At 46.8% G+C, this 21,826-nt stretch overlaps 1 protein-coding gene across 1 annotated transcript in view; it reads right to left on the minus strand.

Moving 5' to 3' along the window:
• Window positions 1-14,761, minus strand: part of KPNA3 (karyopherin subunit alpha 3) — a 91,259-nt gene extending 76,498 nt beyond the window's left edge. The window contains exon 1 of the mRNA XM_051832277.3: window positions 14,500-14,761. Within this exon, the coding sequence (XP_051688237.1) occupies window positions 14,500-14,568 (69 nt within the window). The 5' untranslated portion in view covers window positions 14,569-14,761. The remainder of the gene's footprint in view (window positions 1-14,499) is intronic.
• Window positions 14,762-21,826: the final 7,065 nt, after the last annotated feature.

A 21,826-nucleotide genomic window follows, 5' to 3' on the forward strand; every position in this document is an offset into this window, starting at 1 on the left:
TGCTCAAAAATTACTGGTTACCATTATTTTCCTTGTTTTATACCTCACAATTCAGAACTTGAATGGCTACTCTATGATTTCACTGAAAGCAAGCTAGTTCTGTTCTATAAACTTGTTTTCAGCTGCATACTGAATAGTTCCATCTAAGCATTTTGATTCCAGAACTCATTATCTTTATGCTCAAACTGTTTCAACCAGTGATCAAATTGTTAACATTTGCCTAGGACTTTTCCAGGCTTGAACACTGAAAGGTGTGTGTCCTTTAGTTCCAAGCAAATCAGGAAAAATTGATCACTGGAGAGTTACTCTGCAAGCCACAGAAACTAATTTATGTTAGTATTAAGAAGGCCGGCGCCGCGGCTCACTAGGCTAATCCTCCGCCTTGCGGCGCCGGCACACCGGGTTCTAGTCCCGGTCGGGGCGCCGGATTCTGTCCCGGTTGCCCCTCTTCCAGGCCAGCCCTCTGCTGTGGCCAGGGAGTGCAGTGGAGGATGGCCCAGGTGCTTGGGCCCTGCACCCCATGGGAGACCAGGAAAAGCACCTGGCTCCTGGCTCCTGCCATCGGATCAGCGCGGTGCGCCGGCCGCATCGCGCTGGCCGCGGCGGCCATTGGAGGGTGAACCAACGGCAAAAGGAAGACCTTTCTCTCTGTCTCTCTCTCACTGTCCACTCTGCCTTTCAAAAAAAAAAAAAAAAAAAAGAAATAGGGTGCAAGGGAAGGTGTTGTAATGCAGCAGGTTAAGTGCCACCTGGTATGCCTGCATCCCTATCTACTTCCAATCCAGTTTCCTGCTGATGCATCCTGGGAAGCAGCAGACGATGGCTTTAGTGCCTGGGTCCCTGCCACCCACATGGGAGATCTGGGCTCTGAGCTCCAGACTGGTTCCACCCCAGGACTTTTGGACATTTGAGGCATAAAATAAAGAACAGATGATCTCTCTCTCTCTCTCTCTCTGACTTTCAAGTAGATAAACATTTTTTTAAAGGGAGCAAGATAATTCATTGGAAGGATACAGCAGTTTACAGAACCAAAGGAAAACCTTAAGAATCAGGCCTATGAAAACTTAGGGATGAAAGCAATTCCCACAGATCTATTTAGGTGGCGGGAATTAATGAATGGTTTCCTTCACAGTAGTTCTATCAGCATGAATCAATTATGTCTCAGTATTGGATCACTCAATATTTAAATGCCAGGGAGAGAATCTGACCTAAATTGTGTTAGCCAGAAAAGGATGAGGTACCCTAATTAACAAAAGGAAGCAGAAGCACCTAGATTAAAAATTCCACCAAGAGATAGCCAATGGCAGAAAAGTAGCTGCCAAGGTCAAATCAGTACACTGTTTCCAAAAGGGGAAATGGATATAATGCCACCATATCAACTGCTGCTGATACCTTCCAGGCCTTAAAGAGTCCAGGACACAATCTCCTTTATTCATGCTATCTTTCCTTCTGACCTGGCAAGCTTATCCTTCAAGACCTAGTCCAATATGACCTTCTGAACAACCTTACTCACTTTCTTCAAGGATACTCACTGCATTTCTCTATACTCCTATATCAGTTTAGAAATTATATACCAGTATCACAGAACTCATCATGTTGTACAGTAAGCATATGTTTAAAGTATAAGCCTTTCTTACTAAAAATAATTCTCCTAGATCAGCAACAATACTTTTATTTTCATATTAAAAATCTTTGGCACCTAATAATGTCTGCCACACATGTAGAAAACACTAAATAAATGTTTAATAAACATATTTTCCAAATCACTAAGATATATGAATCATCAAATCAAAAAAGGAGAGAATGGGCATTTGGCAGTTAACATACCACTTGGGATGCTCATGTTTCCTATCAGAGTATCTGGGTTCAAGGTCCAGCTCCACTTTCTATTCTGGCTTCCTGTTAATGCACAGCACACTCAGCGAGGTAGCAGGTGATGGGTCAAGTACCTGAGTGCCTATCACGCACATAGGAAACCTAGATTAAATTCCAGGCTCCTTGCTTCAGCCTGGCCAAACCTCAGCTATGGGAAGCATTTTTGGGGGATGAACTAGCAGATGTAAGATCTCTCTGCCTATGTCTCCCAAAAACTAAAAAATAAATAAAAATTAAGAATAAATATATAGAGATCAGCGCTGGGGCACAGTGAGTTAACGCCCTGGCCTGAAGTGCCCGCATCCCATATGGGCGCTGGTTCTAGTCCTGGCTGCTCCTCTTCCGATCCAGCTCTCTGCTCTGGCCTGGGAAAGCAGAAGATGGTCCAAGTCCTTGGGACCCTGCACTCACATGGGAGACCCGGAGGAAGCTCCTGGCTCCTGGTTTCAGATTGGCGCAGCTCGGCTGTTGCGGCCATCTGGGTAGTGAACCAGCAGATGGAAGACCTTTCTATCTCTACCTCTCTCTGTAACTCTTTCAAATAAATAAAACAAATCTTTTTAAAAAAAGAATAAATATATAAGGAAGATAAGGGCTACTAAAGGTTAATAAACATGCTACCAGTATCAAAAACAAAGCTGATAGACAATAAGGGAAGCCTAGGTTAAAAAAAAAACAACTACAAAGAACAAAAACGTCACACATAAAAATCAAAGCATAATTCAGGAATAGGCATTTAGCCTAATGATTAAGATACTGGTTAAGCACCCAAGGTCCATATCAGAGTGCCTCAGTTTGAGTCCCAGTTCTGTTCCTGATTTCAGCTTCTTGTTAATGTACATCCTGGGAGACAGTAATGATAATTCAAATAACTGGGTTCCTGCCACCCACATGAGAGAACTGCTTTTTATCCCTCAGTTTAACCCTGACCCAGCCCTGCCATTGGAGGAATTCAGGGAGTGAAACAGCAGATGAAATCTCTCTCTCTTTCAAATAAACAAACAAACACTGGAAAAGAAAAACTCAAATCCACATGCATAATGGTGATCCTCAAGAACAACAAAAAAATTATATTCTATTTAAGAATACAGGCTGGCACCACAACTCACTAGGCTAATCCTCCACCTGCGGCGCCGGCACCCTGGGTTCTAGTCCCGGTTGGGGCGCCAGATTCTTTCTCTGTTGCTCCTCTTCCAGGCCAGCTCTCTGCTGTGGCCCAAGTGCTTGGGCCCTGCACCTGCATGGGAGACCAGGAGGAAGCCCCTGGCTCCTGGCTTTGGATCGGGGCAGCGCGCTGGCCATAGCAGCCATTTGGGGGGTGAACCAACGGCAAAGGAAGACCTTTCTCTCTGTCCCTTTCTCTCTCTCTGTCTAACTCTGCCTGTCAAAAAAAAAAAAAAAAAAAAAAAAAAAGACGAGTACAGTCACGATTTAGTTGATCATTTTAACTGTTAATGCTGGCTAGGTTGAAAATTTTATAGCAAACCTGCAAGAAAGGATGGCTACATTCTCTTCACACTTTTATTATTCTTTTACCTCCAAAATAAAAGAACATAGACTTAGAAATGAGAACAGAGCCAAATCTTATGCTAACAAAACAGTCAATTTAGGAGTGGGATCAGTCTTAGACACCATCAGCTTAGAAGTTAGATTTTTCTAGAGGCCAGAGTTGTGGCATAGTGGATAGAGCTGTCAGTTTGTGTCTCAGTTGCTCCATTCCCAATTCAGCTCCCTGCTGATGTGCCTGGGAAAGCAGCAGAAAATGGCCCAAGTGCTTGGGCCCCTGCCACCTAAATGGCAGACCCGGCTGAAGCTCCTGGCTTTTTGGCTTTGGCCTGGCCCAGCACTGGCTATTGTGGCCATCTGGGGAGTGAACCAGAAGATGAAAGATCTCTTTTTCTTTCTCTGTAACTCTGACTTTAAATAAATAAATAAATATTTTTTTAAAAAGTTAGATTTTTTTTTTAAATTTTTTGATAGGCAGAGTGGACAGTGAGAGAGAGAGAGACAGAGAGAAACGTCTTCCTTTGCCGTTGGTTCACCCTCCAATGGCTGCCGCAACCGACGCGAAGAAGCCGGCGCACCACGCTGATCCACTGGCAGGAGCCAGGTGCTTATCCTGGTCTCCCATGGGGTGCAGGGCCCAAGCACCTGGGCCATCCTCCACTGCACTCCCTGGCCATAGCAGAGAGCTGGCCTGGAAGAGGGGCAACCGGGACAGAATCCGGTGCCCCGACCAGGACCAGAACCCGGGGTGCCAGCGCCGCAGAGGATTAGACTATTGAGCCACAGGGCCGGCAAAAGTTAGATTTTCTAGAAACACCTTTTGTAACTCCTTCAAATGTTATCCAGTTTATCTCACATTTCACCCAAATAACTAAATTCATTTTACCAAATGTATAAATGGTAGAATGTTTAATGTCACATTCATGACATTAAACAGTTTACTCTTTATCATACAAACCCTCTGATCAATCTTAATATTACTACTGGGATATATTCTTAAGTGTACACCATCATCAATTAATTTTTTAAATAAAAAATTCTTAATATGAAGATAACCAAGGATTTAAATCTCGCTTCCAATTTACAGAAAATCCCAAGAGTGATGAGAAATAGGAGGAACAAATTAAACAACACAACAAGAAAAAAAAGACAAATCTATCAGGACATTTTATTAGGTTGAGCCATACAAATGACATTGCCAACACTTGACCGTTTTGAACCTCAAAAACAGCAAATTCATATGGTACAATTTAATACATGCAAATTGACCTGATTTCCTCAGTAAATTAGTGTATTTTTAAAATGGTAGAGGGATGGGTCGGCGCTGTGGCTCAACAGGCTAATCCTCCGCCTAGCAGCGCCGACACACCGGGTTCTAGTCCCGGTCGGGGCGCCGGATTCTGTGCCAGTTGCCCCTCTTCCAGGCCAGCTCTCTGCTGTGGCCAGGGAGTGCAGTGGAGGATGGCCCAAGTCCTTGGGTCCTGCACCCCATGGGAGACCAGGAGAAGCACCTGGCTCCTGCCTTCGGATCAGCACGGTGCGCCGGCCGCAGTACGCTGGCCACGGCGGCCATTGGAGGGTGAACCAACGGCAAAGGAAGACCTTCCTCTCTGTCTCTCTCACTGTCCACTCTGCCTGTCAAAAAAAAAAAAAAAAAAAAAAAAAAGAAGAAGGTAGAGGGACAACAGCCAAAAGCTGGAAGCAACTCAAGTGTTAATCAATGGATAACTGAATCAACAAAATGAAGTACATACATCCAATGAGATGGTACTCATCCATGAAAAGGAAGGAAATTTTAACATATGCTCCAACATCGATGAACCTTGGAAACATGCAAAATGAGATACGCCAGTCTCAAAAGTCTTGTGTCTTAATCTTCCAATACTTTATCGGCCATATAAAGAATTGGGGCTTGATCTGGCAAGCAATAGGAAAAATCATAAAAGACCAAACATTTCAGCTTAAAAATATACTTTAGGTAAATTACTCAGACAGTGGTTCTAGTATGGTTGTATTTATTTGAGGAATATTTTAGAGCTTACTCGGTTCCAGCCACAGTACTGAGTAGTAGACAACAACTGAGTAGTAGATAGTACTCTCAAAAAGTACTGGGGCTGGCATTGTGGTGTAGCATGTAGAGCCATGGTCTGTGATGCCGGCATCCAGATTGGTGCCGGTTCAAGTCCTGGCTGCTTCACTCAGATCCAGCTCCCTCCTAACAGTATGAAAAAAGCAGTAGAGGATGGACCAAGTGCTTGGGTCCCTGCCATCCATATGGGAGAACTGGATGAAGCTCCTAGCTCCTCATTTTGGCATTGCCCAGCCCTGGTCATTGCAGCCATTTGGGGAGTAAACTAGCGGATGAAATATTTCTCTCTGCCTCTCCCTCCCTCTCTGTTACTCTGCCTTTCAAATAAGTAAATAAATCTTAAAAAAAAAAAAAAAAACTCACAAACTAGGAAAAACAGAAAAAAATAATAATCAAAATACATTATTGTAATTATAATGAGAAAGGAAGAGTTCTTCTGGAAGCAAAAAAAAGGTATCCAACTTAGAGTTAAGTATTTGAAAGGGGAAGGAATTAGGCAACAGGAGGCAGGGAAGGATATTCCAGTCAGCAGGACAGCCCTGAGAATAGAAATAGCACTGGCAAAGAGGGGAGGGCAGGATTCCAGATTATGTATAAGCATATAAGAAGTTCAGTGTTGCTAGGGCTTAAAGGAGTGGGGGTAGGTGAGTGGGAGGGGTGGGGTGAAGGTTGAATCTGGAGAACTAAGCAGGCATCAGGCTCTCTGAAAAACCTCATCAACTACAGGAAGAACACATTTTGGAGGCAATTTTTAGACTGCTAAGACCTAAAGTAGGCTGGAGGTAGCAGAATAGAGGCAGGGCCAAATTCAAGAGGCAGCACAGAGATTCAAGCTACATGACTGGCACCTGACTGAATGTGGAAGATGAGGAAGGAGTCCAAGAAGCCTATCAAATTTCAATTCAGGTCACAGTGAGGGTGTTGATGCCATAAACAGAAAAAACAAAGGTAGAACATGGCTTTAAACATGTTGAACTTACAAAGCTGAAGAGATACTCATGTGAATAATTTCCAGCAGATGATTAAAAGAGACTTAAGTCCCCTCACACTAAAATGATGGTCAAACCTAAGGGAGCTACTTGGGGGAGCAAGAAGCACAAGTCTATAGAGAATCACACACAGAATTCCAAGACATGCCTACACTCAATGGGAAAAGCCAACTAAAAAAGAGAAATCCAAGTGAAAGGACCAGGAGCAAATATATGCCCAGTTAGTGTATATAATGTGCCTGTTATATAACAGATTCCTGGAAAACTCTGCAAATTTAAGAACTAAGAGGGAAATGAACCAGGATGGCTGGGGAAATAAGCACCTCTAGGACACAGCATATAGTTAAATGGAGTCAAGATAGAATATAGGTGCATGGGCAAAGTGCTTATTCTGTGCTTGCTCTGCTCAACTGTGTTTCTATGCTTTGTGTTCCACTGCTCTTACTCGGGAGTACTAAACATTAATGTGTCACTAAAAATCAAGTATGAACCTACACAAATTAACTAGTATCTTTCCTCTATTTATCATTCAAGTATAGGTTAACTCATGTTACAGAAATACATTACAGGGCCAGCGCTGTGACACAGCAGTAAAGCCTCCACCTGCAGTCCCTAAATCCCACATGGGCACCAGTTCAAGTCCCAGCTGCTCCACTTCCGATCCAGCTTTCTGCTATAGTCTGGGAAAGCAGAAGATGGTCCAAGTCCTTGGGCCCCTGCACGGGAGACCAGGAAGAAGCTCCTGGCTCCTGGCTTTGGATCGGCACAGCTTCAGCCATTACGGCCATCTGGGGAGTGAACCAGCGGATGGAAGATTTCTCTCTCTGCCTCTGTAACTTTGCCTTTCAAATAAATAAATCTTAAAAAAAAAAAAAAAGATACATTACAGCAGAACAGACTAAAAGGAAGGTTACACAACAGTATCAACGTCATAAAGCCAACATCAAAAGAAATGAGTATCTTAGGATAACATGGTACCTTTCATTCTCAAAGGCAGTTTTCCCAAGTATATTATCTAATCTCTCTTCTCAAAGATTATTTATTAAATTTCATGTACTGTTCACAAAATGACCAGTTGTAGTGCAAGATCTCTATCCTCAACGGGCTTCCTGACAAAGCCTGCATACTTTACTAGCTATGCAGAATTTGCTGTACATCACAGCAACTTACCCCAAACAGGTGAAAAGAAATTTACTTAGGAAAGCATTAGGAGGAAAGGAATAGCCTTACAGGGAACTTCCAAATGTTTTTGAACTAAAATGACTAGATTACAGAATTGTTGTCTTGGTATTCCAGTGATATTGAAGCCAAAAGTCTATTAGAGCAAACCCCATTCAGCAGATGATAAGGAAGGCATAGAGAGTAGCATGTAAAAGGAATAGAGAGCAAACTGTACTAGCTATCCCAACCATCTTAAGTACTTCATCCTAAGTGGCACAGAGGAAATATACTCACATATAGGTGAGGCAGAAGAGGCAGGGCCTTAAGTAGAATTACATGTGGCTTGCTAAGGACTTTTATCTTGAAAGCAATGTGAAGGACTGTAAACAGGAAAGTACAAGGATTTCAAGAGATCAATCCACAAGATACACTGGGGAGAGAAGATAATGAAGACAGGAAAACTTGGTACACTTACACAGGAAGGAATAATAAGAGTCTAAACTAGAAGCAGGGGCCAGCACTGTGGCGTAGCAGGTAAGGCCGCCACCTGAGGTGCCAGCATCCGATATAGGTGCTGCTTTGAGTCCTGGTTGCTCCACTTCCAATCCAGCTCTCTGCTATGGCCTGGGAAAACAGTAGAAGATAGCCCAAGTCCTTGGGCTCCTGCACCCACATGGGAGACCCAGAAAAAACTCCTGGCTCCTGGCTTTGGATTGGCCCACCTCTGGCCATTGCAGCTATTTGGGGAGTGAATCAGTGGATGGAAGACTTTCTCTCTTTCTCGCTCTCTCTCTCTCTGCCATAACTGCCTTTCACACAAATAAATAAATCTTAAAAAAAAAAAAAAAAGCTTATTAGCATCACTATAAACAAAAGAAAGAAAAAACTAGAGGTGGTGGTAACAAGGTTGTCACAAAGGTACAAATCTGAGGGCTCTTGAGATGGCTAACCCAGAGAAGGATGAGTGGAGGGAAGAGAAGGGAGTTCAGGATAAAGTTTTATACTTGCACAATTATATAGCAACATCAAAAAAAGAAGTTTCAGAGAGAGAGAGAGAGGAAAGCAAGTTTTCGAGAGCTAGTTAAATATGAAGACAATAAAATATGTATTGCCCTTAGAAATTAAAGCATCAAGTTTAAGTGTTAACTCCAGGAATATAGGTTACCATTTTTTTGGTAAAAATGAATGAACTGGCTCCTTGCTAATAAGAAGGAAACCCTGTAAAAGTAAAAAGATAAAAAGGCAAATAAATTAAGCAATAAATACCATGTCAAAAAATTCTGACCAGCAAAGTTTTAAAGAACTGAAATGGCAATTTCTGTGACATAGTCAAGATTTCTTCATTCTTCCTATGAACTTGCAGACATGCTTCCTACATGTCAAGTCTTAGACTCCCCTCAGTGGAGTATAGCACAATAAGCAAGAGTTCTGGCTTCAGAATCGTAAAGTTTCAACATCAGTCTTTGCTCTGTCACCATGCCATGACATACAGCTCATTACTTAAAAGTTGTCAGTCTCAGGTTTCCTCAACAATAAATGGGGATAATAATAATACTACCTGCATCACAGGACTATGGTTAAGACTAAATAATCCATATAAAGTATTCACTACTGTTGCATTGTAACTAACAAATGCCCACGTTTTTAAGTATTAGTTACTGTTACTGATGAAAACGTCACATGCTTGAGATAAACAGGAGCAAGAAACAGAACCACTGACTTGGATGAATGGCAGTTACCTCAGTGTTTTATTGGTGTTTAATAAACAGAATTATCTTGTACACTTTTCTGTAAGTGTATCTGAAAAGTTCTAAATGCATGTTTTTTTGTTTTTTTTTTTTAAAAAGGGAAAATAAAACAGTTTAATAATCAGTGACTTGGGGGCCGGTGCTGTGGCGTGGTAGGTAGGGCTGCTACCTGCAGTGCCAGCATCCCATATGGATGCCAGTTCAAGTCTCGGCTGCTCCATTTCCAATCCAGCTCTCTGTAATGGCCTGGGAAAGCAGTGGAAGATGGCCCATGTGGGAGACCCGGAAGAAGTTCCTGGCTCTTGGCTTTAGATCTGCCCAGCTCCAGCCTTTGTGGCCATCTGGGGCATGAACCATCAGATAGAAGACCTCTCTTTCTCTCTCTCTCTGTAACTCTGCTTTCAAATAAATTAATAAATCTTAAAAAAAAAAAAATCAATGGCTTGGGGCCGATGCTGTGACAGAGCGGGTAAAGCTGCCACCTGCAATATGGGTGCCAGTTTGAGTCCTGGCACTTCCAATCTAGCTCTATTCTATGGCCTGGAAAAGTAGTTTTAGATAGCCCAAGCCCTTGGGCCCTTGGACCCACATGGGAGACCAGGAAGAAGCTCCTGGCTCCTGGCTTTGGATCGGCTCAGCTCCAGCCATTGTGGCCATTTGGGGAGTGAACCAACAAATGGAGGACACCTCTCTCTCTCTGCCTCTGCTTCTGTAACTCTGCCTTTCAAATAAATAAATAAAGCTTTAAAAAAAATTTCAACAGCTTACATGCAAAATGTCTAGTACTGAAATGCACATTCTAGACTAAATAAAAGAAATTAAGGGTTGGGGTCAGCACGGTGGCACAGCAGGTAAAGCTGCCACCTGGCAATGCCAGCATCACCAGTTCAAATCCCAGCTGGTCCATTTCCAATCTAGCTCCCTGATAATGGCCTGGGAAAAGCCTCGGATGATGGCCCAAGTGTTTGGGCCACCCATGTGGGAGACCTGGATGAAGCTCCTGGCTTTGGTCTAGCCCAGTGTTGGCCACTGTGGTCATCCGGGGAGTGAACCAGCATGTAGAGAATCTTTTTTTTAGACAGACACAGAGGGACAGAGAGGAATGTTCCAAATGGCTGCAACGGCCAGAGCTGGGTCAGGCTTAAGCCAGGAGCTAGGAGTTTCATCCAGATCTCCCACATAGGTACAGGCACCCAAGCACTTGGGCCATCCTCCACTGCTTTCCCAGGTGTATTGGCAGGGAGCTGGATAGGAAACGGAACAGCCAGGACTCAAACTGGAGCCCATATGGGATGCAGGCACTGCAGGTGGCAGCTTAATCTGTTGTGCCACAATGCAGGCAACAGCCACAGCAGATCTCTATCCCCACTCTGTAACTCTGAATTTTAAATAAATAAACCTTTTTTAAAAACAAATGAAATTAAGAGTGTCATTTTCACTATGTACTTCCTAGTTTTAGCTACAAAATCCATTCTCCTTTCCAAATTCCAAATTGCTATCAGTGATAACTACTCCCTTCCCTACTTTCATCCATAAACCTCAGCATAACCTTTATCTCTTTCTCTTCTGGGGAGCAGGAGAAAGATCATCATCAAATTCTCTTTCCAGGTTGTAGCCACCTCCAGTCTCAAGTTTTTGGAAATTCCTTCTTGCAGATCAAATAACAGTACTATTCCTTCACAACTAACTCTAGCTATTACTGCCCTGTCACCCTTTTCCATCTGCTAACTCCATTCTGCAATGAATTCCTTCAGATCTTCCTATCAAGAAAAACTTCCAAGCATCTCTTTGCCACAAGGCATTCTCATCCTCTGAACAAACAGGCCATCAGGAAGCCTCAGCTCTTCACACCCTAACCTAATCTTCTTTTCTACCTGGGTCTTTAGCCACTAATTTCTCATGTGCCCCTTTTAAGCTGGGCACATATTTCCTATAAGAATCATCGACTTCATTTGTTCTCTCCAATTTTCCTTCTAAGAAGCCATTCTTGACTAAATGACTATGAAATTATTTTCTTCCACAACTCTCTTTATCCAATCTCCTTGGCATAATGCTACCCTTTCATTCTCTTTAGAAAATAACATATTTATTCCTACATCTAGCATCTTGTGTATCAGATGTTGGCTTGTTTCACCTTTATCTACCCTGTGAAAAGAATAATCAAGGTTCACCTGTTTTATAACAGCTTGATAATCACAACTACTCAGAGCTGAGGTGTAGTATGTTTCTAATATAATACAGTTTCTAACAGATAGACTCAATTAGACATGCCACATAGTATCAGTTATCCCTCAATCCACAATGAAGGCCCTTGGTCAGATCCGACCCTTAGTCACATCTCTACCACTCCCTCTCCGCCTCTCTCACAGCCTCGCAGTCTACTACATTCTCCATGCTCTTCCATTACTGCTCCCTCAAGTCTGGAATGCCCCTTCTTTTCCCTCCCCCTTCTCCTGAGTCCTCCCCTTCAGGATCAGCTCACTCCCATTCATCTGTAAGGAATTAACCACAACATCTCTGATGGCTCAGCTCCAAGTTAGGGTCTTCCAATGCATTTTCCAAACACCTGTATCGTAACACACACTGATACAGTGTATTGTAAATATCATTCCCTTTGGACTGCAAACTTCTTGAATCATGTAAGCTAAATCCAAGTCCTCTGAGTACCCAAGACCTAACACTGTTAAATACCCAAGACAGTGAGTGCTCATATCCTGCATGACCTGCACATACAACATAAGCACTAAGCTTCTGCATCTGAAGTACTTTACTCAGTTAAAGTGGGGATAAGACCACATCTAGCTCACAATTTGTGATAGGATTATGAGGTATCATGAAGCTCTCAGTACAGCATAGTGATTGCCACACTGAATCACTACTTTTTTAAACATGTGGCTGTTTTAGTAAGATGTATTTATTTGAAATGCAGTTACAGAGAGAGGGAGAAACAGAGACAGAGAGACCTTCCACCCACTGGTTCACTCCCTAAATGACCACAAAGGAACTATTTTGGGAGCCAGGAGCCAGGAGCTTCTCCTGGTCTTCCATGTGGGTGCAGGGGCCCAAGCACTTGGGCCATCCTCCACTGCTTTCCCAGATCAATCAGCAGGGAGAGGGAGCTGGATCGGAAGTGGAGCAGTCGGGTCTCAAACTGCACCCATATGGGATGCCGGTGTCCCAGGTGGCAGCTTTACCTGCTATACCACAGTGCTGGCCCCTGAACTACTATTTAAATGTCAGCTATTTCATGTGTCAGTTATCTAATGTTTCTTGAGAAATGTAATGCTGTGACCAGTGTCAGGCTGAATGGCTTGGCAACCATGCTGTCTTTTTCACATCTAGAAGTCACTAGTTACCTTTTGATCATCAGCAAGTACCTGTTGTGTATCTATTATGTGCAGGAGTCTTTAATAGGTATCACTAAGACACCAGAACACAATAATAAGGCAAACAAGAACAGAAATCTGTACCAATGCCAAAGAAAGAATGTTACTAGTTCTTTTGTACGAACAATATGACCATTTTAAACTATATAAATTGTGTTTTGCAATGGAGTAGACTTCAAAGAAATTACTGATGAAAAAAGTTCAGAATTAACTCTTCTCATCAAGTAGACTGATAAGAAAAGGCTGCTCCAAAATTTCTAGTTCCCATTTCTCAAGTTTCATCTTTGCTTAGAAGTATTTCCCACAAGCGAAACATAACCACGACCAAGACAGAGATAGATGACCTTTACTTGTCTCACTCGAATGGGAATTCCACAGATATTTCCCCAGGTTTTTTCCAATTAGTACTTAATTTATAGCTCCAGATCATGGCCAGAGTTTGTCTCTAAAAAACATAAAGCTGAATGGTTTATTCTCCCCACCACCTTCTCTCTTTGAGACAGAATAAAATATATTCTTCTTAGTCACAATAAAATATATTCTTCTTAGTCACACTGGCCCCTGAGTCAAAATTACAGAACTGCAAATCCTATCCCCTAGTATTAGCAAAGGAGGTAAAATCATCCCCCCCTAACAAATCCAGAGGTCAGGATCCCTGTGAAGTTTGTGCAGAATGCTTCATTGCTTTTAGTAGCTGCAGAGAGACCTCTAGCGCTGCCTCAATACGCCGAGTTTGCAAATACTACCTGCTAATGTCACCGTAATGAGACAATGGCAACATACTGAGTAGCAACGAACTGAATGACCACGATGAAGGTTTAGTTTTGCAGCCACCTGGAAATTCTACCTGCCTGGAACACGAGGTATGCACAAGGACGTACGAACCCACGTATCCAATTTATTTCAGCGAAACATGCCAAACAAATGATCATCCTGTGCATACCCCCATTCCAAGAAAGGCTAAGAAAACAGGTCCTAGGAGCGGAGGTCGGAACCACCTCTTTCCCCAAGCCTCAACACAATAGATGTAAACTATTGTCCACCTTCAGCTCGCTCCAAATGCCAGCAGTAACAGGAGTTATGAGCTGGAAAAGCACAGCACGACCGGTCCAAAGACCAGCAGTGGAATATAAGAAAATGGTCCTGGTGCATCCCTACCCTCCCCCATCCACCACCCTCAAACAAGTCGGTTACCCGGCTGGTCCCCACCCCCCTCTGCGGGCCGCCACCGCCCGCCTGGGCCCGGCTTGCAGGAGGTAGGCGCGGGGACCGGCACTGCCGAGGCTCCATGTGCGGCAGCGCGGGAGGCACCGAGGGGGCTGCGCCGGGCGGGAGAGAGCGAGGGCAGCGGGCGCGAGGCGCGGCCGCCCCCTCGGCGGAGCGGACGGCGGCCCGGGGCGGCAGCATCCCCGTGCGCCCGCGCGGCCCCGGCCCGCGGACCCCGCCTCAGCCCCACATCCCTTCCTCGCCGACACCAGGCCGCGCCCGCGTGACGGGGCCGAAAGCCCTGGCGTTCCCCTGGTCCCTGTGCCGGCAGCTCCCGAGGGCGCTTGCAGCCCGGCCCCGCGTCCCGCGTCCCGCTTCGCCCAGCCCCGGGCCGCGGGGACGGGAGACAGCGGCCAACTCCGACCGACCGCAAGCCGGCGAGAACCAGCGCGGCGCCAGCCCCCCGCCCCTCCCCGCCGCCGGGCCGGCGCGGCCGGGCGGGCAAGCCGGGCGGGCCCGGACCGCGGAAGCACACTCACTTCCACATCGCGGCCCTTGTTCTTGAAGCTCTTGATGCGGTGGTTCTCCAAGCCGGGGTTCTCGGCCATGGCTGCGCGCGGCTCCGGCGGCGGCTACTCCTGCGGCTGCGGCGGCGGCGAGTCTCGGCGCGGGAGGGGGAGTGGGGGAGGGCGGGAGGGGAAGGGAGGGGGAGGGGGAGAAGCGAGCACGTTCCGTGACGCCTCCGAGCGCGAGGTGGCAGCAGCGCCGGGGGAGGCGCGGGCCGTCGGCCGGGCCGGGAGGGGCGGGGCGGGCACGGCGGTAGGGAGCTGCGCGCGCCCGGGGAGGCTGAGGACACGTGACCGGGGGCGGCGGCCGGCCGGGACGCTGGCCGGGTTGGTTCTCGGGATGACCCTGCCCGCCCCAGCAGGGCCTCCCCTCGGGGCAGCAAGTCATGTGCTAGAAATGGAGCCGGACTCAGTGGCTTTTACCCATTCCCGGACTCGGGGCAGCAGGTGGCAACTACAGTTCCCAGCATGCCAGGCTCCAGGCGTAGTAGTTGTACCCGCCCAGAGAGCGAGGTGAATGCCGGGAACCCTGCGCGCGCGGCTCTGAGCGCGGCGCGGCTCCGAGCGCTGGGCGCGAAGCTCCGCCTTCAAGGCCGCCTCTGGGCGGGGCAAAGGGAGGGGCTTCCCGCGAGATGGCACCTTGCGCCCTATCGGGGAAGAGAGGCGGAGCTTCCTGGGAGGTGAGCCGCGCTCCCTGCAGCCTCCGCGTAGAAGAGGGAGAGAAACCGTGCCGGCCTTGCTCCTTTGCTTCTTTGGGGTTTCCCCGAATAGCATCCTCCCTCGTGCGCTCTTCCTTTGCTCTGTTAGATGTTATAAATAGCACCTCTGTTCACCTGATACGTCCACGTTTATGCGTGTAGTGTGTGTGTGTAGGGGTGTGTGCCCCGGACTCCCGCACCGAGGGACCGCGGTTGGCTTTCTCCAGGCAAACAGCGCCTGGCGCTTCGTAGGTACTCCAATTAGCTCTGCGACGCCCGCTTTCTTCAGCATCCTCCAGCGCCCCCTCGGACAGTTCCTGTACTCGGGTGGCCCCGAATCCTCTTGTTCTCGTACCCTCATAATCTCAGCCTTCACAGCGGTCCAGCCCTGGTCCTCAGATGACCCTAGGGTCATCGAAGGAAGTTTTCGAGGAACATATTTTGGGTGGATAACACCATTAGCTGCTTTCTGCAGCAAGTGGGCTTCCTTTTATTATATGGGACATACTTTGGGAATACAAGTATGCAAGTATAATTCAAGTGGATTATAGAAAGTATGTAACGGTTGGTAGAAATACGAGGGTACTTCTGAAACATTGGACAAGGGCAGGAGTTGGGGCTCAGCGGGCTAAGCCTCTGACTAGGAGGCTGGCAACCGAGTCCTGGCTGCTCTGCTTCCTGCTAATATGCCTTGAAGACAGCAGATGATGGTCCAAGTGCTTGGATCCCTACCACCCACATGGGAGACTCTCGTGGAGTTCCTGAAAGGTGGACTTACAGAGGTGGAGAGGCAGAGACAGGGAGAAGAAGCTCTCCCATCCGCTGGTTCACTCCCCAAAATGGCCACAGTGGCCAGGGCTGGGCCAGACTGAAGCCAGGAGTCAGGAGCTTCTTCTAGATTTCTCACGTGGGTGCAGGGGCCCAAGGACTTGGGTCATCTTCTGCTGCTTTCCCAGGTGCATCAGAGCACCAGAGAAAGAGGGAGAGACAGAGATCTTCCATCCGCCGGTTCATTTCCTAGATCGCTGCAATGGCCAGGGTTGGGCCAGGCCAAAGCTAGGAGCTGGGATCTTCAACCAGGTCTCCCACATGGGTGGCAGAGGCCCAAACACTGGGGTCATCTTCCACTGCTTTTCCCAGACCATTAGCAGGAAGCTGCATCAGAAGTGGAGCAGCTGGGACACAAACCACCTCTGATTTTTTTATTTTTCTATTTGCTTGTTTGTTTAAGCTATCACATGCTACCTCCCAGGGTGCATATTACCAGGAAGAATCAGAAGCAGAGCCAGGACTTGAACCTAGGCACTCCAATAATGGATATAGGCTTCCTGTCAGCTTCCACACTCAGCCTCTCCATAGGACAAAAGCCCACCACTCAACTCTGAGTCTTTTTTTTTTTTTTTTTTTTTTTTTTTTTTTTTGACAGGCAGAGTGGACAGTGAGAGAGAGAGAGAGAGAGAGAAAGGTCTTCCTTTGCCGTTGGTTCACCCTCCAATGACTGCTGGGGCTGGCGCGCTGTGGCCAGCGCACCGTGCTGATCCGAAGCCAGGAGCCAGGTGCTTCTCCTGGTCTCCCATGCAAGTGCAGGGCCCAGGCACTTGGGCCATCCTCCACTGCACTCCCGGGCCACAGCAGAGAGCTGGACTGGAAGAGGGGCAACCAGGACGAATCTGGCGCCCCGACCGGGACTAGAATCCGGGGTGCCGGCGCCGCAGGCGGAGGATTAGCCTAGTGAGCTGCGGCGCCAGCCTAGTCTCAGTGTCTTTTTAAAGAATCTGTTTCTACCTCACAGTCTAAAATAAGTTTTTTATTTTTCACTAATAACTTTAAAGTTATTCTTAAGGAAACAGAGTTTTACGTTTGTTCCTAGATTGAGCTGAAGAGAAATTTCCAGACTGTTGCTCAGTCCCTATTCTGATTTAGCATCTGTCTTCAGTTTATTCTCTTCTACTAGACCTTTCTTCACTCTGGCTGCTGTCCTTTAACGTGTGTCTTTCAAAGCTCAGTTTGGAGTTTTAGACATATGTAATGACCACTTACTGTATCTGAGCACTAGGACGCATTTGTAAGCAAGACAGCCCGGTTCCTGCCTCCATGTGGATTCCTATCTACCAGAAGCAAGTAATCACACACACACACACACACAACCCAATGTGATGAGTATTAAGAAAGGAGAAAGAATCTCAAAGCTCACAAAGTCCTTTATAAGCCGCCCATTCCTAAAACAGCTGCTGTTTGGGGGATGCCGGGCGAGATTTTCAGTGGACATCTCTGTGTTACCGGAGAAGCAAGAGTTCTTGTCTTCATGCAAGAAAGAATTCAGGCATGAGACAGAGAGCAGAGGAAAGCAACACAGCAAGGTTTATTAGGGTAGGGACATCCATAAGAACGGATGGGCACCTCTCCAGACAGAACCTGAGAGAGAGTGCCCAGTCGCTCAGACTGGGGGAGAGCGAGGTTACACGGTTGAGTGGAGAGAATACACCTGGGCAGGCCAGGCGGGTGGCTCAGCAGAAAGGCAGAGGGCTGAGTGTGCAGTCTGGTTGAGGCTGGGGTTCTTAAGGGGGTGGGTCTTGCCTTCCCACCTCTTCTCCTCCTGGAATAAAGGACTTTATGAAAAATTCCTTTCTGAGTTTCCCCCTGAAGTTATCAGACAGGGGGAAGGACGGAAGGGGCAGGAGTTTTGAAGTGCAGATACTGGGCTGCACCTGGAAAGTGACTTTGAGATGCAGATGCTGGACCTGGATGTCAGTGCCTTAGGCCTTTGTCACACACACATAAGCTCATTTTTTACTTCCTACCTAACATCTGTATCACATGTCTAAATATTTAACAGTCATAAATATTAACAGTTATAAATGAAGCTCACAAATAGCCACAACAGCCAGAGCTGAGCTGATCCGAAGCCAGGAGCTTCTTGTGGGTCTCCCACAAACTTGGGCTATCTTCTACTGCTTTCCCAAGCCATAGCAGAGAGCTGGATCAGTTTATTTATTTATTTATTTATTTGGACAGGCAGAGTTAGACAGTGAGAGAGAGAGAGAGACAGAGAGAAAGGTCTTCCTTTTCCGTTGGTTCACCCCCCAAGTGGCTGCTAGGGCCAGCACATTGCAGGCAGCGCGCTGCACTGATCTGAAAGCCAGGAGCCAGGTGCTTTCTCCTGGTCTCCCATGCGGGTGCAGGGCCCAAGGACCTGGGCCATCCTCCACTGCACTTCTGGGCCACAGCAGAGAGCTGGCCTGGAAGAGGGGCAACCGGGACAGAATCTGGTGCCCCAACCGGGATTAGAACCTGGTGTGCCGGTGCCGCAGGCGGAGGATTAGCCTAATGAGCCGCGGTGCTGGCTGAGAGCTGGATCAGAAGTGAAGCAGCTGGGACATGAACCGGAGCCCATATGGTATGCCGGTGCAGTTGGCCAGGGTTTTAACCCTCTGCGCTACAGCATCGACCCCTATAAAATCATTTCTAAACTCCTCAGTCTAGTGGTTAAAGTTGTGTGTGACACAGCCATAGTGCTGATATGGTGGAACTATTTAAAGTTTCAGCAAGCTGGGAATCTTGGTTCCTGAAAAGTGATCCTATCTCTAACTATAGGTTTGCTATGCCCACCTTCCCAGGATGTACCCATTGCTTCCAGGACCAGGGAGCATGCTCAGAACCCACTCTGGTTGTAAAATTGAGGTACTACCCCCTTCCTTATGAAAAGAGGTGGGAGGCAGGAAAGAACTCTCTTTCCACCTGGACCAGTTTCCAGCTGACGTCTCACACCAAGAGGTACCATTTTCAGGTTTTGTTCTTTCTTTCTCATTTATTGGCAACTCTTTGGCCCACTTGTTGGGTATTTCTCTATGTGGGGCGGCTACACATGTGTGTGAATGTGTGTTTATCCCCTCACTGTTAAATAAATGCTGCTCCTATTTGCACTCAATACGAGTATCTAGGGTTTCTACCTCTGCAGGAGTCAAGAACCTGGATTGAAATTAATGTATTCTAGGCTGGCGCCTTGGCTCAGTAGGCTAATCCTCTGCCTTGCGGCGCCGGCACACCAGGTTCTAGTCCCGGTAGGGGTGCTGGATTCTGTCCCGGTTGCCTCTCTTCCAGGCCAGCTCTCTGCTGTGGCCAGGGAGTGCAGTGGAGGATGGCCCAAGTGCTTGGGACCTGCACCCCATGGGAGACCAGGAGAAGCACCTGGCTCCTGCCATCGGATCAGCGCGGTGTGCAGGCTCCAGTGCGCTGGCCGCGGCGGCCATTGGAGGGTGAACCAACGGCAAAGGGAGACCTTTCTCTCTGTCTCTCTCTCTCTCACTGTCCACTCTGCCTGTCAAAAAAAAAAAGAAAAAGAAAATTAATGTATTCATTGTCTACATCAGTGCAATGTACTTTTCCTATTTCTGGTTCCCATGTACATGGCTTATGCTGCAGCTGATGTATCCTGGTCACCTTTTTCCAGAATCTCTCAACATTTCCAGCTTTAATATCTTTGCTGTTCCATTTTCCTTGAAGGCTTTGCCCCATCTCTGCTGGTTAAAAGCAATCCTTTCAAGACCCAGCCCAAGTGGTTGCCTTCTCCATGAAAGGTTTGTCATTTAGAGTTCTGTTAAGTTGGCACTTAGTTATTATTTGCTATGTTGCTGTTTGTTTATAGGAGACCTACTCTGCTTTTTAACATGGAACAGTAAACAATCCACTTTGTAAATATTCAACTCTGAACTCATTCCTGGAAAACAAGGTAATTGGAGGCAGGAGACACCTGAGAGGGCTTGTAAGCACACCCCTGCTGTTAGAGGAATTTATGACTCCCTGGATTGTAAAATGCCTGGAGAAAATGTCGTGCAACAACAACATGGTTCTGAGCACCGTCCTCCTTCTTCAAATTCCCGTGTCCCTTATAATCAGCATTGCCAATATAGCAATAATTCCTCAGTAAAATGGACAATAGAAGTTTTCCCTGCCTAAATTTTATGAGTCTTTTAACTTTGAGGTCTCTCTTTATTCTCTCTCTCTCTCTCTCTCTCTCTCTCTCTTGCTCTTTCTCCTCTCCCCTCCTTGGTGTGGTTTTTTATTTATTTGAAAACAAGACAGATGGAAAAAGAGCACTCCCATCAACTGGTTCATTCCCCAAATGCCCACAATAGGCTGAAGCTGAGAGCTGGGAACTCAGTCCAGATCTCCCATGTGTGTGGCAGGAGCCCAATCAGATCACTCGCCACCACCACTGCCTCCAAGGGTCTGCCTTGCCAGAGAGCGGGAGATGGGCACTGAACCCAGGTGCTCCCATACAGGCTGCAGGCATCTTAATCAGTAGACCAAAAGCCTGCCTCTTACTTCTCCCTAATTTCTACCATTTAAATGACTTTTATTTGAGCAAAATGGTTTTTTTTTCTCCATCTCTTTTTTTACTTTTTAAATATTTTATTGCAAAGGCAGAGTGAAAGTGATCTCCCATCTCCTGACTCACTCCCCAAATGCTTCACCACAGCCAAGGCTGGGCCAGATTGACCCAGGAGCTCAGAACTCAATCTGGGTCTCTCACATGGGTGGTAGAACCGGAATGGAGAGCAGAACCTGTTGACTCCAACCCAGCCACTCTGTTATGAGATGCCAGAGTCCAGCTTAACCACTGTGCCAAACTCTTGCTCCACCCCAACTTCTCTTTCACATTTCGGTCTGCGATCCAGATTATCTATGCATGAGATCACAGGACACTGAACATGTACAAATCAGAGAGTATCATGCCCTACAGCTGTGCTGTCCAATAGGGTAGCCACTAGCGCCACATGTGGCTATTCAACTTTAAATTAGCTAAAATAAAATGAAAGATTGAGTTTTAAAAGTGCCCAATATCTAGCATATTGTGGCTGCTGTGTTGGGTAGCAGAGATATAGAACACTATCACTGGCCAGTGCCGCGGCTCACTTGGCTAATCCTCCGCCTGTGGCGCCGGCACACCAGGTTCTAGTCCCGGTTGGGGTGCTAGTTCTGTCCCAGTTGCTCCTCTTCCAGTCCAGCTCTCTGCTGTGGCCCGGGAAAGCAGTGGAGGATGGCCCAAGTGCTTGGGCCCCTGCATCCGCATGGGAGACCAGGAGGAAGCACCTGGCTCCTGGCTTCGGATCCGTGCAGCACGCCGGCCATAGCAGCCATTTTGAGGGGTGAACCAACAGAAAAGGAAGCCCTTTCTCTCTGTCTCTCTCTCTCACTGTCTAACTCTGCCTGTCAAAAAAAAAAAAAAAAAAAAAAACTATCACCAAAAATTCCAGGGCTGCCTTGAAAAGAACATAGATTAGCAACAGTTCATCATTTTGATTCCCACCTTCATCACTGAGAGGCAGAGAGAGAGATTGCACACTCACTGGTTCACTCCCCCAAATGCTCACAACGACTGGAAGATGGGAATGCAATTCCCGGCTCCCACGGATGGCAGGAGTCTAATTATTTAAGCCTTTACTGCTGCCTCCCGGGATCTGCATTGGCAGGAAGCTGGAGTGAGGAGCTGGAGTGGAGATCAAAGCCAAGTACTCTGGAGTGGGAATTGGGTTTCTAAATAACATCATGACTGCTAGGCCAAACACCAGCCCCACCCGCTTCATCTTTTACTAGACTTG

This window comes from Oryctolagus cuniculus, chromosome 9, assembly GCF_051225735.1.
Source record: "Oryctolagus cuniculus isolate XC-2025 breed Fujian yellow rabbit chromosome 9, ASM5122573v1, whole genome shotgun sequence".
Lineage (NCBI taxonomy): Eukaryota > Metazoa > Chordata > Mammalia > Lagomorpha > Leporidae > Oryctolagus > Oryctolagus cuniculus.